This window comes from Sceloporus occidentalis, unplaced genomic scaffold (genome assembly GCF_023333645.1).
Source record: "Sceloporus occidentalis isolate IW3139 unplaced genomic scaffold, rSceOcc1.0.p SCAF_3, whole genome shotgun sequence".
NCBI classification, from domain to species: Eukaryota; Metazoa; Chordata; class Lepidosauria; order Squamata; family Phrynosomatidae; genus Sceloporus; species Sceloporus occidentalis.
The window spans coordinates 170,767,726-170,788,337 of record NW_028316983.1 but is presented as its reverse complement, the minus strand read 5'-3'; the positions used below and the strand labels follow the sequence as shown (position 1 = coordinate 170,788,337).

At 42.5% G+C, this 20,612-nt stretch overlaps 1 protein-coding gene across 2 annotated transcripts in view; it reads right to left on the bottom strand.

The window, feature by feature from the left end:
- CARMIL1 (capping protein regulator and myosin 1 linker 1) overlaps positions 1–13,606 on the bottom strand; it is a 200,196-nt gene extending 186,590 nt beyond the window's left edge. For both annotated transcript variants that reach the window (XM_089516866.1, XM_089516867.1), the window contains exons 1-2: positions 13,334–13,606; positions 6,940–7,037 (exon numbers count right to left, since the gene is read on the bottom strand). In XM_089516866.1, coding sequence (XP_089372992.1) covers positions 6,940–7,037; positions 13,334–13,373 — 138 coding nt within the window. In that variant the 5' untranslated portion in view covers positions 13,374–13,606. The remainder of the gene's footprint in view (positions 1–6,939; positions 7,038–13,333) is intronic.
- Positions 13,607–20,612: the final 7,006 nt, after the last annotated feature.

Here is a 20,612-nt window from a genome sequence, read left to right as displayed (position 1 = left end):
TCTTAATAAAACAAGCCAAGTTAATAAATGACCTCAAGCTATTCTGACCTGAAGGTTAAACAAACATCAGATAAATCAAGGGGAAGGTGGTGAATTGCCATTGACATGAGGACAATTATTTTTGCTCCTTTGTCTAGGAAGTTTAAAATTACTGTACTTCAAAAACCTAGTAGTATTCTGATTCTAGCTTAGTTGTAAGACATGCCAAAATGTTTATATTCTGAGAGACTTTGATATTCATTCTGGCACTCAGAACCTCATCATTCACTTTCCTGTATCTGCCTGAAATATCAACTTCGCTTCCCTTCCACAGCATTTTTCTACTGGGAATGTTTTTGTAAGTGTTTGTCCTCACAAAGCCCTTTCAGCATTTAAAGGCATGACAATATATACTGATCACCTTGTGTCACCTGATATTATTCATTTAAATGTGCAGTGTTACTTTGGCCTTTAGCAGCTGCTGTTTATCTATGGAATGTCTATGGATTTTGTATTGTCTTCCAGCAGAATTGGTGACTGAAAAGTGAAGAGCAGGAATGGAGATCAGGTGAGGCCACCAGAGGTTTTGGGGTTGCATCTCTTCGCATTCCTCACCACTGACTATGCTGGCTATGTCTCCTAGAAGTTTGGTTCAACAACTTCTGGAGGGCTATAAATTCCCCATTCCTGGTGAAGAGCGTAACATATGACTCCATTATAATTGACAGATCACAATTTGGCTAGACGTTCAAACTGCCTGCCAGTATATACCTCTGAGAAGATGGCAAACTGGTTACAACAAAATACCTGATCTGCGTTGAAGAGTTTCCTATGTAGTGAGTGGTACTGTCAAAAGCCTGCCTCATCCACAGTACACAGAAATGTATAGGTGAGTGACACTATCAATCCTAAGCACTTCTCCACTTTATAGAGCCAGCTCCCTGGTTTAAATTCCCTGGATAAAACGGGACAGCAGATGACTGAAGTGCCTGCACAAGATAGTTCAGGATGAATCCAATCATACATAGGCCAGGAACTGTCAAAAGATTTCATGACTGGCTATGAGGGCAGTGAAGAAAGCTTGCTTCTTTCCCACAGTTATGTCTACCCAAGGATATGGTAATGAAATGTGCTACAGACTAATTGACAGAACAGTCTGTGTCTTTCTGTCGGCAGTTTGCTTCATACTTTGTGGATAAAATCACCTTGAGTGGGACTCCAATACTGGGACAGGTCAGGTTAATATAATTTTGGCTACTGATTGTCCTGTTACATAGTATTCTTTTCAATCTGTAGATTTCAAATATATAGACAAGATGTCTAGAAGCGTTAAGGGCCAAACATATCTTAAATCTGACAAGGTAGAACAATGGGCAAGAAAGGTGATGAATATTTCTTTATGGGTTGTTCCCTCCTACCAAAAGGAGACAGTATAGGACCTTTCTTACTGAGGACTTCCCTAGACACAGAACATTTGACTAATTATAGGCCAGTGTTTTATGCAGCATTCTTGGCTAAAGTAACTGAGAAGATGCTGGCATTCCAACTCCAAGCACTTCTGGATAATTATCATTGATGTTTATCACACGATGCTCTTAAAGAGGTACTATTCCAGTGTGACTCCTCTAGCAGCCTCCTGTTGCATGCTGGGATTGGCAGTTTTAAGGAGCTGAACTTCTCTGCCTGAGAATTCTAAATACCCCTCCTTAAAACTGCCAATCCCAGCATGCAACAGGAGGCAGCTAGAGGAGTCACACTGGAATAGTACCTCTTTAAGAGCATAGTGTGATAAACATCCCTATCTTCACCCACTGAAGTCAGCATGCAGGACTGTGACTGCTTTGTTTGCTCCAGCAGATGTCTGGCATCAGGGATTAGACAGGGGGTGACATCCCTATTAGTTCTTCTGGACCAGTCAGTGGTTTTCTGTGGTTCCAATTTGGTTGTATACGGAAAGTGGTGCTAGGAAACTCTTATTCCGATACCATGGCCTTTGGCATAAACTATCCCACAAGATTCTACCTTTTCTGACATGTTTTTTCAAAATATCTAAGTGAAACAGATGGGAGAAATCATTCAGCGTTTCAGACTGAAGTATCACCAATAAGCTAGCGGTGATCAGCTCTCTTGCTCCTTGTCACCTAACACCAGAGATGCAGTTTTTATCTCTGAACATTGCCTGGGTTTGATTACAGACTCTGTGATAGTGTACAAGCTGAAATTAAAACCTAACAAGATGTAGGTGCTTCCAGTCAGTAGGAACTCTAACCTGGGAAATGGTCTTCAACTTGTTTGAGAAGGGTTGTGCCCTCCCTGAAAAAGCAGGTTTGGGTGTACTCCTTAGCACTGTGTTGTTACTGGATTTTCATGTGAGAGCTGTGACAATGAATATTTTCACACAAATCATTAGTGGGTTAACTACAAACTTTGATGATTTAGTCTGCTGACTCGGTCATTCATACCTTATTTACACCATATCTAGACTACTGCACCATGCTCTACATGAGATTACCCTTAAGGAGTATTTAGAAGCTTAAGGGGCTATACAGACGCTCAAGAAAAGGCGGCATGAAGCTGCCTTTTCTAAAAAGCTTAGCAACCACACCACTGGTCCCACAGGCATGTGAAGGCACACAGAGCCACCACACTAGTGGGAAGTGAATGAGTCTCATGTGTAGCCATATTCTAACCCCAGCAACCACACTGCCAGGCCCAAGGATGCTGTAAAGGTAGATGGAGCAAACACACGGGGCGGTAGCGAATGTGCTTTGCTGCGGTGCTCCTTTAATTTTTTTTCATGTTCCATCCGGAGACTGTGCAGGAACAAAGAAGTAATCACTGCCAAGTGAACAGCTATGTTGGCATCACTGTGTACCTGCACACTGTAAGAGGTACCGACATCATGGATGCCACATTGCCCGTGTGGCCTGCACTGGCAGTCAGCCTACAATGCACAGCCACAGAAGCTGCTGCAATGATGGTTCCATTGACCACTCCAACAGCCACATACATAGATGACAGTAGTGATGACCCAGATGACACAGCAGAGACAACTGCTAGAGTGGGTGCCCCAGTGACTCTGCAGTGTACCCCCAGTGCTGCCACCTTGATGTCATGGAAGAGGCGGTCACACCGCTATTGGATGCTCCCTAAAATCACTGACTGGTGAGACAGGTTTGTCACATGCATCTGGCCTGACGAGCAATGGAGGTTATTCTTCTGAATGCCTTGTGCCATCTTTCAGACTAGTGGAAATACTGTGTCTAGAACTGGAGAGGTCAGACACTATGATGAGGAAAGCCATTCCAGTGGAGAAGAGGGTGGTCATGGCCATCTGGAAACTTAGACACAAAAGCAGCTACAACCAGGCCTCGGAGCAGTTTGGGGTTGGTCCTGCCACTGTGAGGGAAGTGTTGGTCCGGTTCATCCTGGCCATGGAGAAGCTACTGCTGTCATGGACCATGTACCTGGGGGGGACACACGTCAGGTAAGGAAAAACACACAACCTTCTTCTTTATCCTTGGCATGCCTGCACACCTGTGCATAATATGTCATCATTTACTGTACATTCGCTCATGTTTCTACAACAGGAAATGACCTGGACTTATCTCCTGTATGGCAGAGTTGTCATTAATCCCCTCACTTCTCCCCCTTCTTGTCACCCACAGATCATAGAAGGCTTTGCTGAGTTCAACTTTCCACAAGTAGTGGGCACCATAGACAGTTGCCACTGTCTGATCGTGCCACCCTTGGGGTGAAGGAATGAGTTTGTGAACCGAAAGGACACCTATTCTGTCATCTTGCAGGGGACATGCAACCACAGAGGACACTTTGTGGATGTGGAACTTGGATCGGTGGGTTCGATGGAGGTGCCTTACTGCCCCACTCCTTGCGGCAAAAAAGAAGGAAGGGATTACCAGGAAGATAAAGTGTATAATTGGAAAAAATCAAAACCTACAAGTGTATCCAGAAAATCAGTATCCTTTGCTTATGAGTCACCTGACAATGCAACCAGCCCAGATAAAAACAACAGTAATACCTCTCTAAATGTTAGCAGTGAGGACTCCATGGCCTCAACAGGACAGTCTTCATCTTTTTTAAATGTAAGACAAGACAGACACACATATACCACAAGAAAACAGGATACGACTTCCACCTGGTTCCCATGCAAAATAATATTGAAGACTAGGAGGTAGTTAATCTATATACAAGAGAATTCGCCCCTAACCAACTTCAGGTATTAAAAAAAGGTTTATCATTTGTCCCCACACCTCAAACAAATAGTTTTCAAACAATGATTAAGGTGCAAGGACTACTCAGAAAAATTAAGGTTGCAGATTTCTTCAAAACTAATCAGCCTTATAAGCAAAGGGAGGCAGGCAACTTTAGGGCCAAATCCACTTTTAATCCAGCTACAACAAATCATAATATTTTATCATTTGAACATATGATCCTTAAAGAATTAAGATTAGCCCAGGATCAATCACCTGCAATGTGGAATAATTTAACACAATTAGAAAATTTGGCTTTAAAAGAACTGTGCACCAACCTCAAGACATTGTTTTTAAACCAGCCGATAATGGAGGCACTATAGTAGTATGGGAGACTAAGGATTATATAGCTGAAGCCCATAGACAATTAGAAAACTTCATGCACTATGATCCATGTAGCCAGGATACTGAAAAAACTGCACCAGTTGCCCATTGTTTTCTGGGCCCCAATTCAAATGTTGGCTTGTATCAATAGTTAAGTTTAAAGTAAAAAATGATGGCAAGAAAAAAAATATTGTGAACTAGGTATGTGTTCCATACATTCTCAAGAGAATCACAAAATAGAAAATTTATCATCTACCTTTGGTAATGTCAAAAATTATGTGCAAGTCAAATTCACTCACATTCTACTACCTGAATCAATATGTCAGTCAAATATATAAACAATTTTAAAAGAAATAGAATACATTAGGCAACCTGCAGCCATGGGAATGTAGACAGTAGACCCTGGGGCAATGAATTTTTTAATTAATTAAAAAAGAAAGTATTAATAAGCTGGTCTCAAAAAGAAACAAGCTACTTATAGGCACCACCAATGCTCAACAAATATCTTAAACGAGGAAAGCAAAGTTTTCCCATAAGAGGGAGGTGGAAGTTAACAATTCATAAGCAGAAACCCACTGCCTCTTGTATGCCTCTGTACGTACAAACCAGGAGGAAATGGCTCAAATCCATGACAGTTGTGTTACAATATATCATAAACGTCCTGTGACTCAAAGTCATAATAAAAACTATTTGTATTGACACCTTGTCATCTGTCACACCTCAGAAAACACACTGTAAAGGAAAGTTTCAAAACTATTATTATTATTGTGGAGCAGACACCTTTGTTGTTTTGCAAAAGTAGGTAGGATAATGCTACCTTTACTATTTAGATATACCACTGTTTGTTCTCCTTCAGATGTAGAAGTAAGAGGGGCCCTTTTCTTGCACAAAAACTGAGATATACCGATATCATCACATGCAAATTAGCACTGGGCATAAAAATTAATTAAGCTCTGCATACGAACATTCATTTTCTAATGCAAGTTTTAACACTAAAAAAGGACACTTACCAAGTATGGCCAAACCCTGGCATTGGACATTAGGATTAAGTAAAAACTCTGGCAATAAAGATACAATGCTCCTCCCTCAGGATTTGTGTAAGAACATATTTTGCTTTAAAAACACTAATAATATTTAAATTTTAATGCATTTGAATTTATACAAGTCAAAGATGCTTCTATTAAGAATTTGGTGACAAGTGGAAACATTTGCGAAAGGAAGTTACTGCTTTCCCATTCATGCTACAATGCACAAGCACTACACAGACAGCTTCCTATGCAAGTAAGGAGACATTATTCACTGTGATTGTTATTAACTTGATGTATACCCCAGCTTTCTTCATAAGAGCTCAGAGCACAATCTACAAAAAACTACAATCAAGATCACAATTTACAAACAATTTACAATCTCCAGTTAAATCTAAAATTATAATTAACTAAAATCAAAAATTAAAATGCCTGCTTAATACAATAAAAGTACTATGAAAAAGCAACATAACGTAGAGTTTTCAGAACAGGCATAACATGTTGAGTCTTTGTTGCCTCTCTCATCAACTGGGAAGCAGCCTTTTGCACTAATTTCAGCCTCCAGACTGCCATCAAATGAAGAAGTCCCATGCAGACTGCCTTGCAATTATCCAGTTGGGACTATTTCCCTTGATATACTGGAGCACAGCGCTATTGGTCCTCCACAAATGTTTTGGATGGGCCCTGGGCAGCATGACCCCAGTTCTCTCAAGTGCAGAGATGGAAAGGGTTCTCATATGGCAATATTGGGTCCTGAAGCAGGAACCATAGAATCACAGAATCGTAGAGTTGGAAGAAACCACAAAGTCCATCCAGTCCAACTCACCACTTCTGTCTGTTACAAATCGTAGCATACTTTAGGAATTCACTTCCCTTCTCCCTACATTTCTTGGTCACATGCAGAGAACTTGAAACAAGGACAATCTCACACTTATGACTGGAAAGCCACTCAAAACAAATTTGTGGAACCTGAATATTCTGAATAAAATGACCATTTTATGGTAGATTTCCACATACATTGCTAATACCACCTCAGAAACCTTGCGGTCATGATCTGATCATTTTTAAAAAGGGAATGGCATGCTAATTTTTCTTCACTTGTATTCTTCACCAACCAACCTCCTGTTTTTGAGAAATTCAGCATTCATCTAAACCACTTTTTCACAAATACAAAAACAAGACACTTTTAAAGTATTCAGGTTCTCACTGAAGAGTAGCAAGAATCGATCAAAAACAGTTGTGGGACTCCTAGAAGGATTTTAAAGTTGTGGGGGTGGGGTGAGGGTCATGAAACCACTAGCTGGATAACATTTTTATCTGAAAAAAAGGAGTACACTTACCAATATTTTGTTATCCACTTTATCACTTTTGACTTCAAGTTTAACTTTCTTTTTCACAGAAATTTTTATTTTCCTCCCAATAACATCCTTCACGCTCTCTGAAATGATACAGAAGACAAAATTGGTTTAATTATCAAGCAGCAAACAATGTTGCAATGGACCTGACAAGGAAAAACTTTTGCATCCAAAAAATGATTTCAACTGATTCAACATATACAGTATAGTCACCTGCTTTTTTTAATTAATTTTTTTAATGTTTATTAATCCTGTGTATGAATTAAAGTAGAGTGAGCCCTTGGTATCTGTTGGGGTTTGGTTCCACGAACAATGTTCCATCTTTCGGTTCATTCCTTAATCCAACTATAAATCCGTATCAGTGTTCTTCCTCACAATGTAGGGTTGCCAGGTTTTCAAAATAATAATAAGGAAAGTCAAGATTCAGGACACATGAGGTCGACTGTTAGAAAGTGGCTATTAACAAGAATGTGTTCTACTTAAATTCCAAATTAAAGTACTGATTTCAGTTAATGAAGTCATGCATTTTTCAGTAACGTTCAATAATATTGGATACATTCTCCAAATATAAGTTACTTTATGATGTACTTTATGAGAACACCTAGTTGGTTATGGGGGACATCAACAATCCTGAACCCATTTTAATCATATAAAAAGGTTTGACAACTATGATTAAAATTCAGAGTAATTTGACTCAAATTTGGTTACATTTACAGAACATTTGTACTTTTCATCACTCCCACACTCCAGAATATGAGGTTTTTGGTGTTTCATTGAGTCTATGTATGGGGAAAACATTTCAGCCCTCAAATGAGAGCCATAATAAGGGTTACCTAACAAACCTAGCCCATATGCATCTGTCTTATTTATAACAAAATTTCCATCACCAATGCCCATTCAAAAAGGAACATGTGAGTGATCACATAGGACAGGTCATGCATACAGATAATAAAATGAGCTACAAATGCATTAGAGGCAAGGCATCAAAAGCTGAACGAGAGAGCCCTCACTTTGGCTAAGGGATGGCCCTGGAGACACCATGGACGCCACTGTCACTGATACAGCTGCATATATCAGTGCATAATACAGCATGAAAGTACTTTTATCCAAGATGAAAATCATCTTGGATTCTTTTTAGTAAATAAGATAGCAGCATCCATAGCGTAATGTGATTAATTAAAAACTGACCTCTTAAGGATGAACAATGTTTCTGTATCAAGTACATATAGTAAGATACCAATAGAAGGTACTGTTGGGTCATTGGTAAAGGCACATATCATAAAGATTTTTTAACAAATTTGTTTTTTTAATAAATATTATTTTACATGTTTAAATGTTCAGGTAAAAGAAATTACTTGACTTAGATAACTGAGAAAAGCTATATTAGAAGCTATATGTTGAAGTATATGACAGTATGTTGCCATGGCCACCTTAAAGCAACTTAATGAATGCATCCTAGTATCATGTCTCTTATAACATTAACCGACAGTGTAGAATGGCAAGGTATCACTCCTGCAAGCTGATCTACTCAAACCTGGCTGGACAGAGTGAAACTGGGGGAAATTTTGTTCTCTCTTGAAGACACAACAGGACCCTCAAAGCACACAAATTTGTATGACCAAGCTTTAATGCTGAACTCTGTCAGATGTTAGGGTAAGTGGTATTATATTAATCAAAGTATATACTTTATATTTGCAGGGGAAGATAATTCAGCTTCTTTTTTCTTTCAAATAAGCAATGCTTTCTTTATTTATTTGCCACCTTCCTCACAATATAGGTTATAACAGTATAGGTTTTTAAAAAAATTGCAAGCCACGTTGTATATTATCTTGTGTTTAAAATACACCTATCCTATGACATTTTATCAATTTAGGTGGCACTCCTGGGGTCTACGAACTGCATGTGATGTGGGAAGGGGGCTGGTATGGTCCTTGCCCACCTCAGTCACTAGGAAATCAATACCACACTTCTAGAAACTTTGAGGAAGAGCAATCTGGGGTTTAATCACTGTTTGGGATGGCACCTCAAAAGAGCAGAAATTGTGCAACAACAGGAAATGGAGGTGATTAGAAACATTACTTCCAGGTTCACAAAACTAGTGCTATGCAATCTCAAAAGGTCTGCAACAGCCCTCCAACTCTCTAGGCCTGTCCACTCCTGACCTAGACACTTCCAGTCTGAATTCAATTCACTTATCCTCATCCTCTAGCAATGTTTAATATTAATGAGTTCCCTTCCAATTATCTAATAGAAAAAACAAAACAAAAACCTAACACTCTTCACTGCAGCATCCAACAGCATTTCAACCAAGTTTCTCATCTCACACAAAGTTCTAGAAACAAGAATTGATCCTTGCCATTGCTTTAGTTTCATCACACATGACAGTTTAGCTACCTGTTCACCATCACATCTATTGTGACACTGTTATATAGTTTGCAGTGTTTCCACAGACAATATCACCTGTTCATTGTTAATGGACATCAAAACCCAATGCTCTTGGGAAATTGTTCACAACTTCCCCCCACCACCACCACATTAACTTTTCTGATGGTTTGATTTACTACTCAGATGAGGAGGTAAGACATATGAGTATGTCACACAAATCAAAACCAGTTTATATCTTTTATCAAATTTTATTAATGTATCACATCCTACTATGATGAGAAACAAAATCTAGGCTGAAGCTGTACAGATGACGGTCCTTAATGGATTCTCTTTAATTTTCAATGACAGAGTAGGAGGCAAAGAAATATGCCAGAATGTATCATCGTAATCATAAATATCCCACATCCTTCCCAGTCTGGGACTCAAAGTGGCTTATAAAGGTTAACACAGGGCCCAAACAGAAAGGCCAAAATAAAGCTGCTTCAGGTCACTTTGAAGGTATGCTGTTTAAATGATGCATGCATCCTAAGAGGCCAGAAGCTGCGCCAAAGCCATGATCCAGTCCTAAGGACTGGAGTGCAGCTTTGGTGCAGCTTCTGACCTCTTAAGATGTGTGTATCATTTAAAAACCATACCTCCAAAGTGACCCAAAGAGGCTTTATTTTGGCCTGTCTGTTTGGGCCCACAGACACAGCTTTCAAAAAGCCCTGCTTACATGACCAGTGCAAAGAGCAACTGTTCCATCCATTCTCTACAGGTGATTTCAATAGGGCACCAGAAGTTTATCGATGAACCACCTCTATTGCTGCAAGTCAGGATATATAGAACACTGCCTATTTTATCTAGCATTACAGGTTCTTTTTCAAAATATCTGTTGTAATTATAAGAAAGAGGACACCAGGCTTTTAACATCTACAGGTAAACCCAGCCAAACTGTCTTCCACTTGTGTCCAGCTGTTTTGCATTAGCAGTAAGGAAGAGGAAGAGGAATGATGAATGGTAGATAGTTAATGACAAAATGATGTGCTGCATTTGAAAAAAACAAGAATAGTTTCTTTGCTGGACAAGCCAGTACATCTCATGCTTTGTTGTTGTTTGCCTTCAAGTTGCTTGACTTATGGAGACCCTAAGGGGAACCTCTCATGGGGTTTTCTAAGGCTATGAGTGTGTGATTTGCCCAAGGTCACTCAGTGGGTTTCCATGGCTGAGCGTGGATTCAAACCCTGATCTCCAGAGTCATAGATCAATGCTCAAACCACTACACCATACTGGCCCATCCCATGATAAAACCCTAGAAACTCTTCCTTTTAAGTAAGCTCCACTGAATCCTGTACTCCATCTTAAACTGACATGCAAAGGCAACTGCCCTCTGCTTGTGTTTGTGGTGACTAAAGCAAAGGAAATATTGTTAAACACTCAATGAGACACAATGAAACTTGCTAATACTGTAAGCCACCTTGGCTCCCATTTTGAAAGAAAGGAAGGATATAAATGCAGTGAATAAATAATAAATAATTTATCTTGTACAATGCCCTGAAAATGTGATCCCAGGGCATCACATACAGGCTTCAAACATGTCAGAAAGTGGCTACTTATCCTGGTCATTCCTTAAAAACAAAACAAACAAAAAAACAGGACAGCGTTTTTAACTCTGAAGGGCAAGCAACATCAGGAGGAAGGACCAAAAATCTTAGCTCCACCTACTAACAAATCATGAAACAAGCAGAAATCTTTTTTAAAAAATAAAATACACCCCCCTATGCGCAAGCAGAGTGTGCATAGCAACAGATGCTTTGGCAGTGTCCTCTCCCCCTTACGCACCTGAGTGGCTCTACAATATCTGCCTGCATCTGGGGAAGAGAGGGGTGTAGGAAGAATATCCTACCTTGTTCCCACTGGAGAAGGGAAGGTGAAGGAGCCCTTAGTTTTGCAGGAAAACTGAGATGCATTTGATAGGGTGAGGGAAAGAGAGGGAGACAAAACAGTGGGAATGGAAACTGTACTGGGGACCATATCTATCTACTGTATCTATCTATCTGTTTCTCTCTATATACCTCCCGTGTGTGTGTGTATGTGTGTGTGTATATATATATATATATATATACACACACACACACACACGGGAGGTATATAGAGAGAAACAGATAGATAGATACAGTAGATAGGTGTGTGTGTGTATGTGTATATATATATATATATATATATATATATATATATACACACACACACACACACACACACACACACACATACATACACACCTGGGGAGACTGGAAAAGCCCCAGGGCTGCTGGGTGCTTTCCCCGTAAAGCCGAGTGCCAGCAGCAGGGTGACCATACATGTCCTCCTTTTCCTGGACATGTCCTACATTCCAGCCTTCCCTCCAGGAGGGATTCCAAAACGTCCTCCACGTTGCGCATGACTAAGGAACACAATTTTATATTTATATGAGTGTTGTGAGCTTTTCTTTGGTCACTTCCAACATTTTTTTTTCTTGAACGTCCTACCTACAGCCGGTGGTGCTTTGGTGGCGAGGACATCTGGTCATCCTGGCCAAGGGAATAAATGGGGATGATGGGCGGTGAGGGGACGAAGCAACCTTTCAGCCCACCTCATGGGGCTACTTACTATCGCTTCTGCGCCCAAAGCTGGACTGTGTTTGCCATAGTGGTGGGATTCAGAGCCATAGCGTTTCAGAGTCTGGGAGCATCTTCTTTCTTTCAGTTGGTCTCAAAGGTGCCACAAGATCCTTTGGCATCCTAGATTTCCCAGACTATGGAAGGCTTGGTTAAACCAGCAAATCTCCTCCAAAGCAAAGATGGTGCCAAATAGGGAAAGGAGGGCTAGAGCCGCTTAGCTTTACCTCACAGACTACCACCATTAAGAGACCCACAGACATCTGAAGCCCCTTCCCAAGCATCCCTCAGGGAACACAAGCACCTTCACCTTTTCCGCCACACCTTCTTCCCCCCCTTCCCCACAACATGGGACCTTTAATGGCCAAGACAAGCCAATACACATTAATGGCCAGGACAAGCAAATGGAAATATAGAGAAGCAGGAAGGAGGAGTGGGTCTTTTAATATTTCTGAGAGGAAGAAAAGGCGCCTCTTCCTCCTTGGGGTCTCCCCTCAAGCCTCCCAAGTGGCCCTTAGGGAAGGGAAGGCAAGGCAAAGCAGGCTGGCCAGATGGCCCTCACCGCCAAGGAGGACGAGGCAGGGCGAAATGGAGGACACGCCAGACAAAATGGAGGACAGGGCCACATGAAAGCAGGAAACCCTCATATAGATATAAAGGCAAGCTTCTTAGCCCTGCCCAAAATGGAGGACGTTTTGGGAATCCCTTGTGGGAAGAAGGTTAAGATGGAGGAAATGTCCTGGAAATGGAGGACGTGCCTGGTCACCCTGAGGGAAGGAGGCAAAAAAGAAAGGAAGGAGGGAAGAGGGAAGGAAAGGAGAGAGGGAGGAAGGAGGGAAGGAAGGAAGGAGAGGAGGGAGGAGGAAAGAAGGAGGAAAAAAGAAGGAAGGAGGGAGGGAAGAGGGATGGAAAGGAAGGGGGAGAGAGGGAGGAAGGAGGCAAAAAAAGGAAGGAAGGAAGGAAAGGAGAGAGGGAGGGAGGAAGGAGGGAAGGAAGGAAGGAAGGAAGGAAGGAAGGAAGGAAGGAGAGGAAGGAGGGAGGGAGGGAGGGAGGAGGAAGGAAGGAAGGAGGAAAAAATGAAGGAAGGAGGGAGGGAAGAGGGAAGGAAAGGAAGGGGGAGAGAGGAAGGAAGGAGGCAAAATAGGAAGGAGGGAGGGAAGAGGGAAGGAACGGAGGGAGAGAGGAGGAAGAGGGAAGGAAAGGAGAGAGGAAGGAAGGAGAGAAGGAAGGGGGTAGGGAGAGAGGGAGGAAGGAGGCAAAAAAGGAAGGAGGGAGGGAAGAGGGAAGGAAAGGAGAGAGGGAGGAAGGAAGGAGGGAGGGAGGGAGGGGAGGGAAGAGAGAGAGAGGTCCATGCTTACCTAGCAACTCTTTCGGAACCTCGGAGCTCTCTTCAGTCATCTTGGCCCAAGTCCTTTTTCTTCTTCCTTTAAATCTCCCTGTATTTTCTTCTTCTTCTTCTTTCGAGTCAGGGAGGAAGAGCTGCAATGCTGGGTCTCTGGCCAAGAGCCCTAGTCTCCCTTGCCCTCTGCTGATCCAACAAACAAACAAACAAGCCCCAACCCAATTCCAGATTTATTTTTTAAAAATGCCCCCGGCCAAGCCCTGGCAGAAGGAGGGGGGGGGGGGGTTGGTATTGGAAAACCAACCCGAGGAGGCGAGGGCAGAGGTAGTTCGGCGCTTGTTGCTGCTACATGACGCCTCTCTGGTCTGGAGAAGGGCTTTCTTTCCCCAGCGGGGGAAGGGAGGAGGAAGAGGGCCAGAGGGAGCAGCCTTCCCCAGGCTTTCCCTGCTGGGTGGCTCTCCTTCCTGCCTGCCTGCCTGCCTGCCTGCCTGCCTTCCCTGGAGGCTCAGGGCGCTCCCTCCTCCTCCTGGGCAAAGGTGCAAAGGGAAGGCGTGGGAAGGGGAGGCACTGGGGAAGGTGCTGCTGCTGCTGCCATTGGCACCCCTGCCTCCTCCAGCCAAGCCTCGGCCCCTTTCCCCTCGCGAGAGTGGAGCCCCGGAGCCAAAGGCAGAAAAAACAGCCCCCGAAACTGGCGGAGAGGCTCCTTCTTCCCTGCTGCTGCCAGCCCTGCTTTGCGCACGGATTCCAGGCGCGCCAGCCAAGGAAGGGAGGAGCGGGGAAGGGAGAAAGGGAAGGAAGGGAAGGGAAGGAAGGAGGGGTAGAGCAAATGCAAAGAGACCTTCGGAGCAGGCCCTCCTTCTTTCGCCTCTCAGGGCCAAAAAACAGGGAGAGAAAGAGGAGGAAGGGCGTCCTCTGCTGGCCCCAAGTGGCCAAAGCCTGGCTAAAGGAAGGCTGCCTTCTCCTCCCTCCCTCCCTCTCTCTCTCTCTTTTTCTCTTTCTCTGACCAGGCTGGGTCCTCCTTTTCCAGGACCCAGCGCCCTCCCTAAGGTTGGTGTCACCCAACTCAGTCACCCATGTACCGCATTCCCACTGTGATTTAAAGCGAGTCGCCCATTGGGTTATATGACCACCATTCCCATTCAGAACCAATTGCGATCCTTCTGCAATTAGTTTCAATCACAACAAAGCGGAAAAAAAACCCTGCTCTTTCTTGACACTAGTTCTTTGGCAGCTCTTTTGGAAAGAATTGACTCTGGAGTGCGTCCAACAAGTGGGAATGACAAGTCTGAATCACATCATCGTTCTGGAGGGGAGGCAGAGGGGTGTTGACCATCCCTCCTTGGCTTTTGGTCGATCTGCCATTCCCTCCCTTCTCTCAGCACTGGCTTTGTGCTTGTGGTGTGACTTAGGAGCACATGGTGGTGGTTGTTTTAAATAACGTTGATAGAAGATTCGATTTATTGATTTTGCAACTACTTCAGGGACGTAGCCAAGGGGGGGGGTTCTTGGGGTCCAGACCCCCCCGTCTTCCATTAGAAAAATGAATGGTGTGTGCTGCTGCGCCGCCACACCCAAGCCCCACTTGGTCTGGACCCCCCCCCTTCCTAAAATCCTAGCTACGTCCCTGACTACTTGCAATCTGTGAGGCAATTGGCTGCAAACCCAATGAATCAAATCTATCAGTTTTTTTAAAAAAAATAAAATTGACAGAAGAAGATTGGATTCATTAATTTTGCAGCTACTTGCAGTCAGTCAGGCAAATTCACTTCTCCCTCCATATTCACTAGGATTAGGGGCACAAGACCTCCATGAATATGGAAAAACCACAGATAATAAAAACACTGTTTTTACCTGAGAGGACGCCTCTCTAGGAATCTCTAGGTCCTCCAGTGCAACTGTATGGTCAACGTCCAACAGACACTGACCATTGAACTGCACTGGGGGAGCTACAATTGCCTAGTGGAGTGTTCTCTCTAGGAACCTCTAGGTCAGGGGTCGGCAACCTACGGCCCGCCGGCCACATGCAGCCTGCCGAGCCATTGGGACCAGCCCCAGCTCAGTCCTGGTGCCGATTGCTGCCGCCAAAGGCCCTGCAGGGCCTTTGGCCTGTCGCAGAAGCGCACAGGGCCTCCACCTTGACATGTTCAATATGCATAGCCATGTGAACCTGTGTTTAGTGTGAAACCCAAAGAGTTTGGTTATGCAATAAGCCTCTGAAATCTGCAAGAGGCCATCTTAAGTAAAGCCATGTTCAATGCCCAAATGTGCTGTTTGGAATGTGGGGAGGGGGGGTTGGCCAGAAAGGGAAGTCCATTTCTGCCATCTGTCTAGGAATAATGCCCAAATGTCCTCCATTTTGATCATACCTAAGAAACATGCATTTATATTAACATTTTTTAAAAATCATCAAATTTTTTGGCATGTCCTCCATTTTAAAAAATGTGTCCTACATTTGAAAATGTTGTCCTCTATTATTTAATTATTTAATTATTTATTTTTTTACTCCCCCCCCCCCCCCCCCGTTGTCTGGGGGACACCAACCTGGCCCCGACTCAAAAAGGTTGCCTACCCCTAGCTCTAGGTCTTTCGGGGCAACCTTTAGTTAAAATTGAACATAGAGTTGCACTGGGGGACCTAGATATTCCTAGAGAGAACATTAACCAAATCCGTAAATAATCAAATCCACAAATATGGAGGGATGATTGTATATGTAAACACGTTTATTCTCTGTGTATATGTATTACCCCTCCCTTGATCTCTTCCCATATCCCCCTCTACAGAATTCTTAGTCATGTTTTTGTACTAATATTACTCATAAATCATAATTCCTGTATATCACTGAATGCTATGGTAATAGCTGTGACATAAATAAGTAGCAAAATTAAAATTATACCTTTAAATTACAACATCATATGCACAGCATAAATATATTACATGTACATAGTTTCATGTGGTTAGAGTTAAAATTTAGTCAGATGTGATTTTTTAAAGAAAATCTTTTTTAAAAAATTACATTTTTTAAAAAAATGTAAAAAAATAGAAATGTTAATTTTTTTAAATGATTTAAATTTTTGCATTTTTTAAATAAAGAAATGCAAGTAAATGCCACGGCCCATTTCTACCCAAAAGGAGATCTTTGGGGAGCAGTGGTGTCAACCCCACTTAGTACAGCCCGTATCCTACCTACTTCTAGGTGTGAACTGTTTTCAATGTCTCACTCTCTGCAATGCTAGAAATTTGAGGACTGAAAGTAAAATTAGGACTTCTTATTTGAAGAGGCAAGGCCCTCATCCCTCTCAACTGCATTCCTACTTTGATGGCAAATAAACACAGAAATGGTATTCTTATTGTGCTGGAAGTGTGTCATTACTGAATTTAATGAGACTTGCTTCTCCGTAAACCTGCACAGGGCACTGGCAGTAGATTTGGTTTAGCTGTTTACTCCTTCCTGTTCACCTCTGGGGCTGCAATCTTCTTTTTAAAAAATTACAGGACTGAGATGGGAATGTTCTAAATTGCAATCATTAAATATAAAGGGTATTCAACAAGGTATTATTAGGCAGGGCAAGGCTACTACCTCAACTGGCAGATGCTGGAGGGAAACAGCAGCCTGTTAACCATTCTTCCCAAGCCCTTCACCATTTTTCTATTTTAGAAAGCAGTTGCTTTATGTATGACAAACAACCAATCCTCTGTTGCCTAAGGTCAGCTGGTGTCACCATGAATGGTGAAGGGGGACTCTGTCATTGAACTAAAATTCTCCTGTTAGTTGAATCAGATTGTGTACATGGAAATCTTGTCATTTGCCTTAGACACCAAAATGTCTTGGGCTGGCCTTGCTTTGTAGAGGGTTCATTTATTGCCTAGGAAGGATGTCTCAAAATAGCCTTCTAGACAGATCCCAGGACCATGGCATTGTGGGCTCAAACTGAATGCAGAGAAGGAAGAAAAGTAGAATCACTTTCAAACACTCAACAGGGCTTGACTCTGAGCCCAGGGTATTCACAAAGGCAAAAGGGAAACTGAAACAATAGGGAAAGGCACCCTTGACTAGAGAAGTATGTATATAGTGGCTGCTCAGGATTGTCTTCCTCCTGTCACCCAGTGGCATCCCCACCCCAGTGTTTCCCAGTACAGGTGGTGGGGCTTCCTGGGCAGGGCTTCTGATGGATGTGTGTGTGTGTGTGTGTGTGTGTGTGTGTGTGTGTGTGTGAAGGGGGGGGTTCCAGAGATGGTAGCAGCAACCATGGGCAGGGGTTGGCGCTCTCAGCCTTTTTCATTTCACGGAGTCATTCTTCTTGTAAGGACAATGAGGCTGTGGCAACAATATGGGGGTTGCTGGGCCTTCCTCATTGCCATAGTGTTGTTCTCCTCATGAAGAGAATGAGGATGCAGCAAAGAGGTGCAGTGGGGCTGACCAGGTGTCACCCCTCTTCTGGGGTGTCACCCGATGCAGGCTCCACCTCCCCGCATCCCCCTAGTGACACCACTGCCACCATCACAAATGCAGCCAATCTAGCCACCTGTCAATTTACGGTCACCCCATTAATTTCATAGGATATTCTTAGGCAAGGAATACTCAGAAGTGGTTTTGCCAGTTCCTTCCTGTATAGGTAGATAAAACTACTATTACCACAAGTCTATTTCACTTCCAGTTTGCCAGAAGGTGCATCCCTTGGGGTTTGGAAGCAAGACCTGCTATGGCTGTAATAATGGACTCTTAGAGATGTTGGAAGTGCAACAGTGCTCTGCATTGAGAGTTAATGCCTCAGAGTGGGCAGCAATAACAAGGCTAGATACTTTGAGTGACCTGTAGTGACTTCCCTCTCTGCCTATCCTGACCCCTTTGTCATATAAACTGATACTTGCAGGAAATTTCCACTCCTCACCCTCTCTCATCTCCCAGGCCATGCTAGAGATGTAGCTAGCTTCCTTAGTAACTTTCCTATCTTAAGATGGAGTTCATATAATAAAGACTTGGTTTGTTTTCTGAGGAGGAGGAAAGCAATGCGTGAAAATGAAATGTCCATAAATCTTGTGCTGCAGAAGTCTGCCTTCCCCAGTACTTATAATATTTGATAGCTTTAGTATACTCAGGAATTTAAGTTTTGTCTCTTTTGTAGGAATTGTATACTTTTTTGTGCATTCTCTAATTGTTGATGTCTTTGCTCCTCAGTCAGACCTCATGTGCTGCTGCACTGCACTGATTTCTAATAAGAGATTGCCTGAAGACTTACTGCCATAAGGTGAATGGGTGGAGAAGCTTCCTTATCAGGTGGCTAAACACAGGAAGTAGCCTGGCTGGTGTGCTTGCGGTTTAATCCAAAGATGGGAATCTTGAAGCTTTCCAGGGGTTGTTGTACCTATTTCTCACCATCGGTTCTGCTGGGAGCCACAGTCTAACCACATCTGGAGGGCTGCATTTTTCACTCCCCTAGTTTAGTCTTGTGTCCATTTCATCTGAATGAAAAACTGAAATGAATTCCTTTAATCGCTTTATTTTTAGAAACATCTTGAAACTGAAAATCTTCCACATCCTCAGATTGACTTGAAATTAGGTTGGAAACACCCTAACTACTATCCCACCTATGCATTCAAAATATATCCAAAATGATAATCTTGAGTTTCTAAAATATCACTTCTACTCCACTCTACCCTCTGCTGGTACTTAAATGCATTACTGTGTCTTTCCATAATCCTTTGAGGGCATATTCATGACAAAACTGATATATCTCAAAAAGTAGATGTTTCTTATGAAATATGAGACCCATGCATAATTTGAGCCCTTCCATGTTAGTTTGCCTAGAGCCTCCTGGGAGGGTGAAATGCCATAGGTTTCTAAAAAGTACGTTATGGAGTGCATCCAGAGCAGTTTGAGATCATGTGAACTTTTGTTTGCACAGTCATCATCTGCCCCAAATGTCTTGAAATACCTCTAAAGGAAGGATATTCTGGACTTCTGCAAACTCTATAGCAGGTGTTTAGGATTACATCTATCTTCTCTTACCATTAGTTATGATGGCTAGATCAGTACCAAACATCTGGAGGATCAGAAATTGCCTATCCGTAATCTAATCACTGCTGAGTTCACCCAGTCATTCCTCATTGGATATACAAAATGGGGAGTACCAGAGGCTCTCATTTGATGGCATGTTGTTGTTGTTGTTAACAGCCCCTGAGTCACCAACTGATGGCTTGAGACAGGTCCAGAACCCCCAATCCTCAGCCACTCTGCTCAGGTCCTGCAGACTCAGGCCCATGTCCTCTTGATTGAGTCTAATTATCTGGCATGCAGTCTTCCTCTCTTTCTAAAGCCTCCCACCTTTCCTAGCATCATTGTCTTTTCTAATGATTCACTTTTCCGCAGGATGTGGCCAAAGTATTACAAGATCAACTTAGACCTCTTGGCTTCCAGAGAGAGTTCTGACTTGATCTTTTCTAGAACCCATTTGTTTGTCTCCTTGGCCATTCACAGTATTCTCAGTACTTTTCTCCAGCACCACATCTCAAATGAGTTTATTTTCTTCCTCTTGACTTTTTTCACTGTCCAGCTCTTATGTCTGTAGATGGTGATGGGGAATACAATGATTTGGATGATCCTCGCTTTGGTGCTCATTCTTTCCACTTTATGATCTTGTCTAATTCTTTCACAGCTGCCCTTCCCAATCATAGTTTTCTTCTGATTTAATAATAATAATAATAATAATAATAATAATAATAATAATATATTTCCCGCCTCTCCCTCCAGATCGAGGCGGGATTACAGTATAAAAAATTACAAAAACACAATAAAAAGTTACATTAACCCTTAAACCCTCCTACCATTAAAATTAATAAAAATTCAACAATTAAAATAATTGCACCAGTAACTTGACCTACAATAATCAAAATGGAATGGACCATTAAGGGGGGTGGAACTATAATGCTGCTACTTGTATAACAGCGGTGTGAGCAACATCAATAGGTCACATTTTCCAACCAACAAAAGAGTAATCTCTGTAATCCAACATGAGGCCAAATGACAACAAACAAGTGTGGTTATTGGCCCAAGTATGAGTGCTCACTCTCTCTGTCTATGAGCATTCAAGTGATCTATTAACTAATGGCAACCCCATGCAGTTTTCATAGAGTTTTCTTAGGCAATGAATAATCAGGGGTGGCTTTCTCTGAATTATAGTTTACAGCACCTGCTTTTCATTGGCTGTCTCCCATCCAAGTACTAACTAGAGCTGATGCTGCATAGCTTCCAAGATGAGATGGGATCTGGTGCCTTTAGGGCATTAAGACAGGTATTT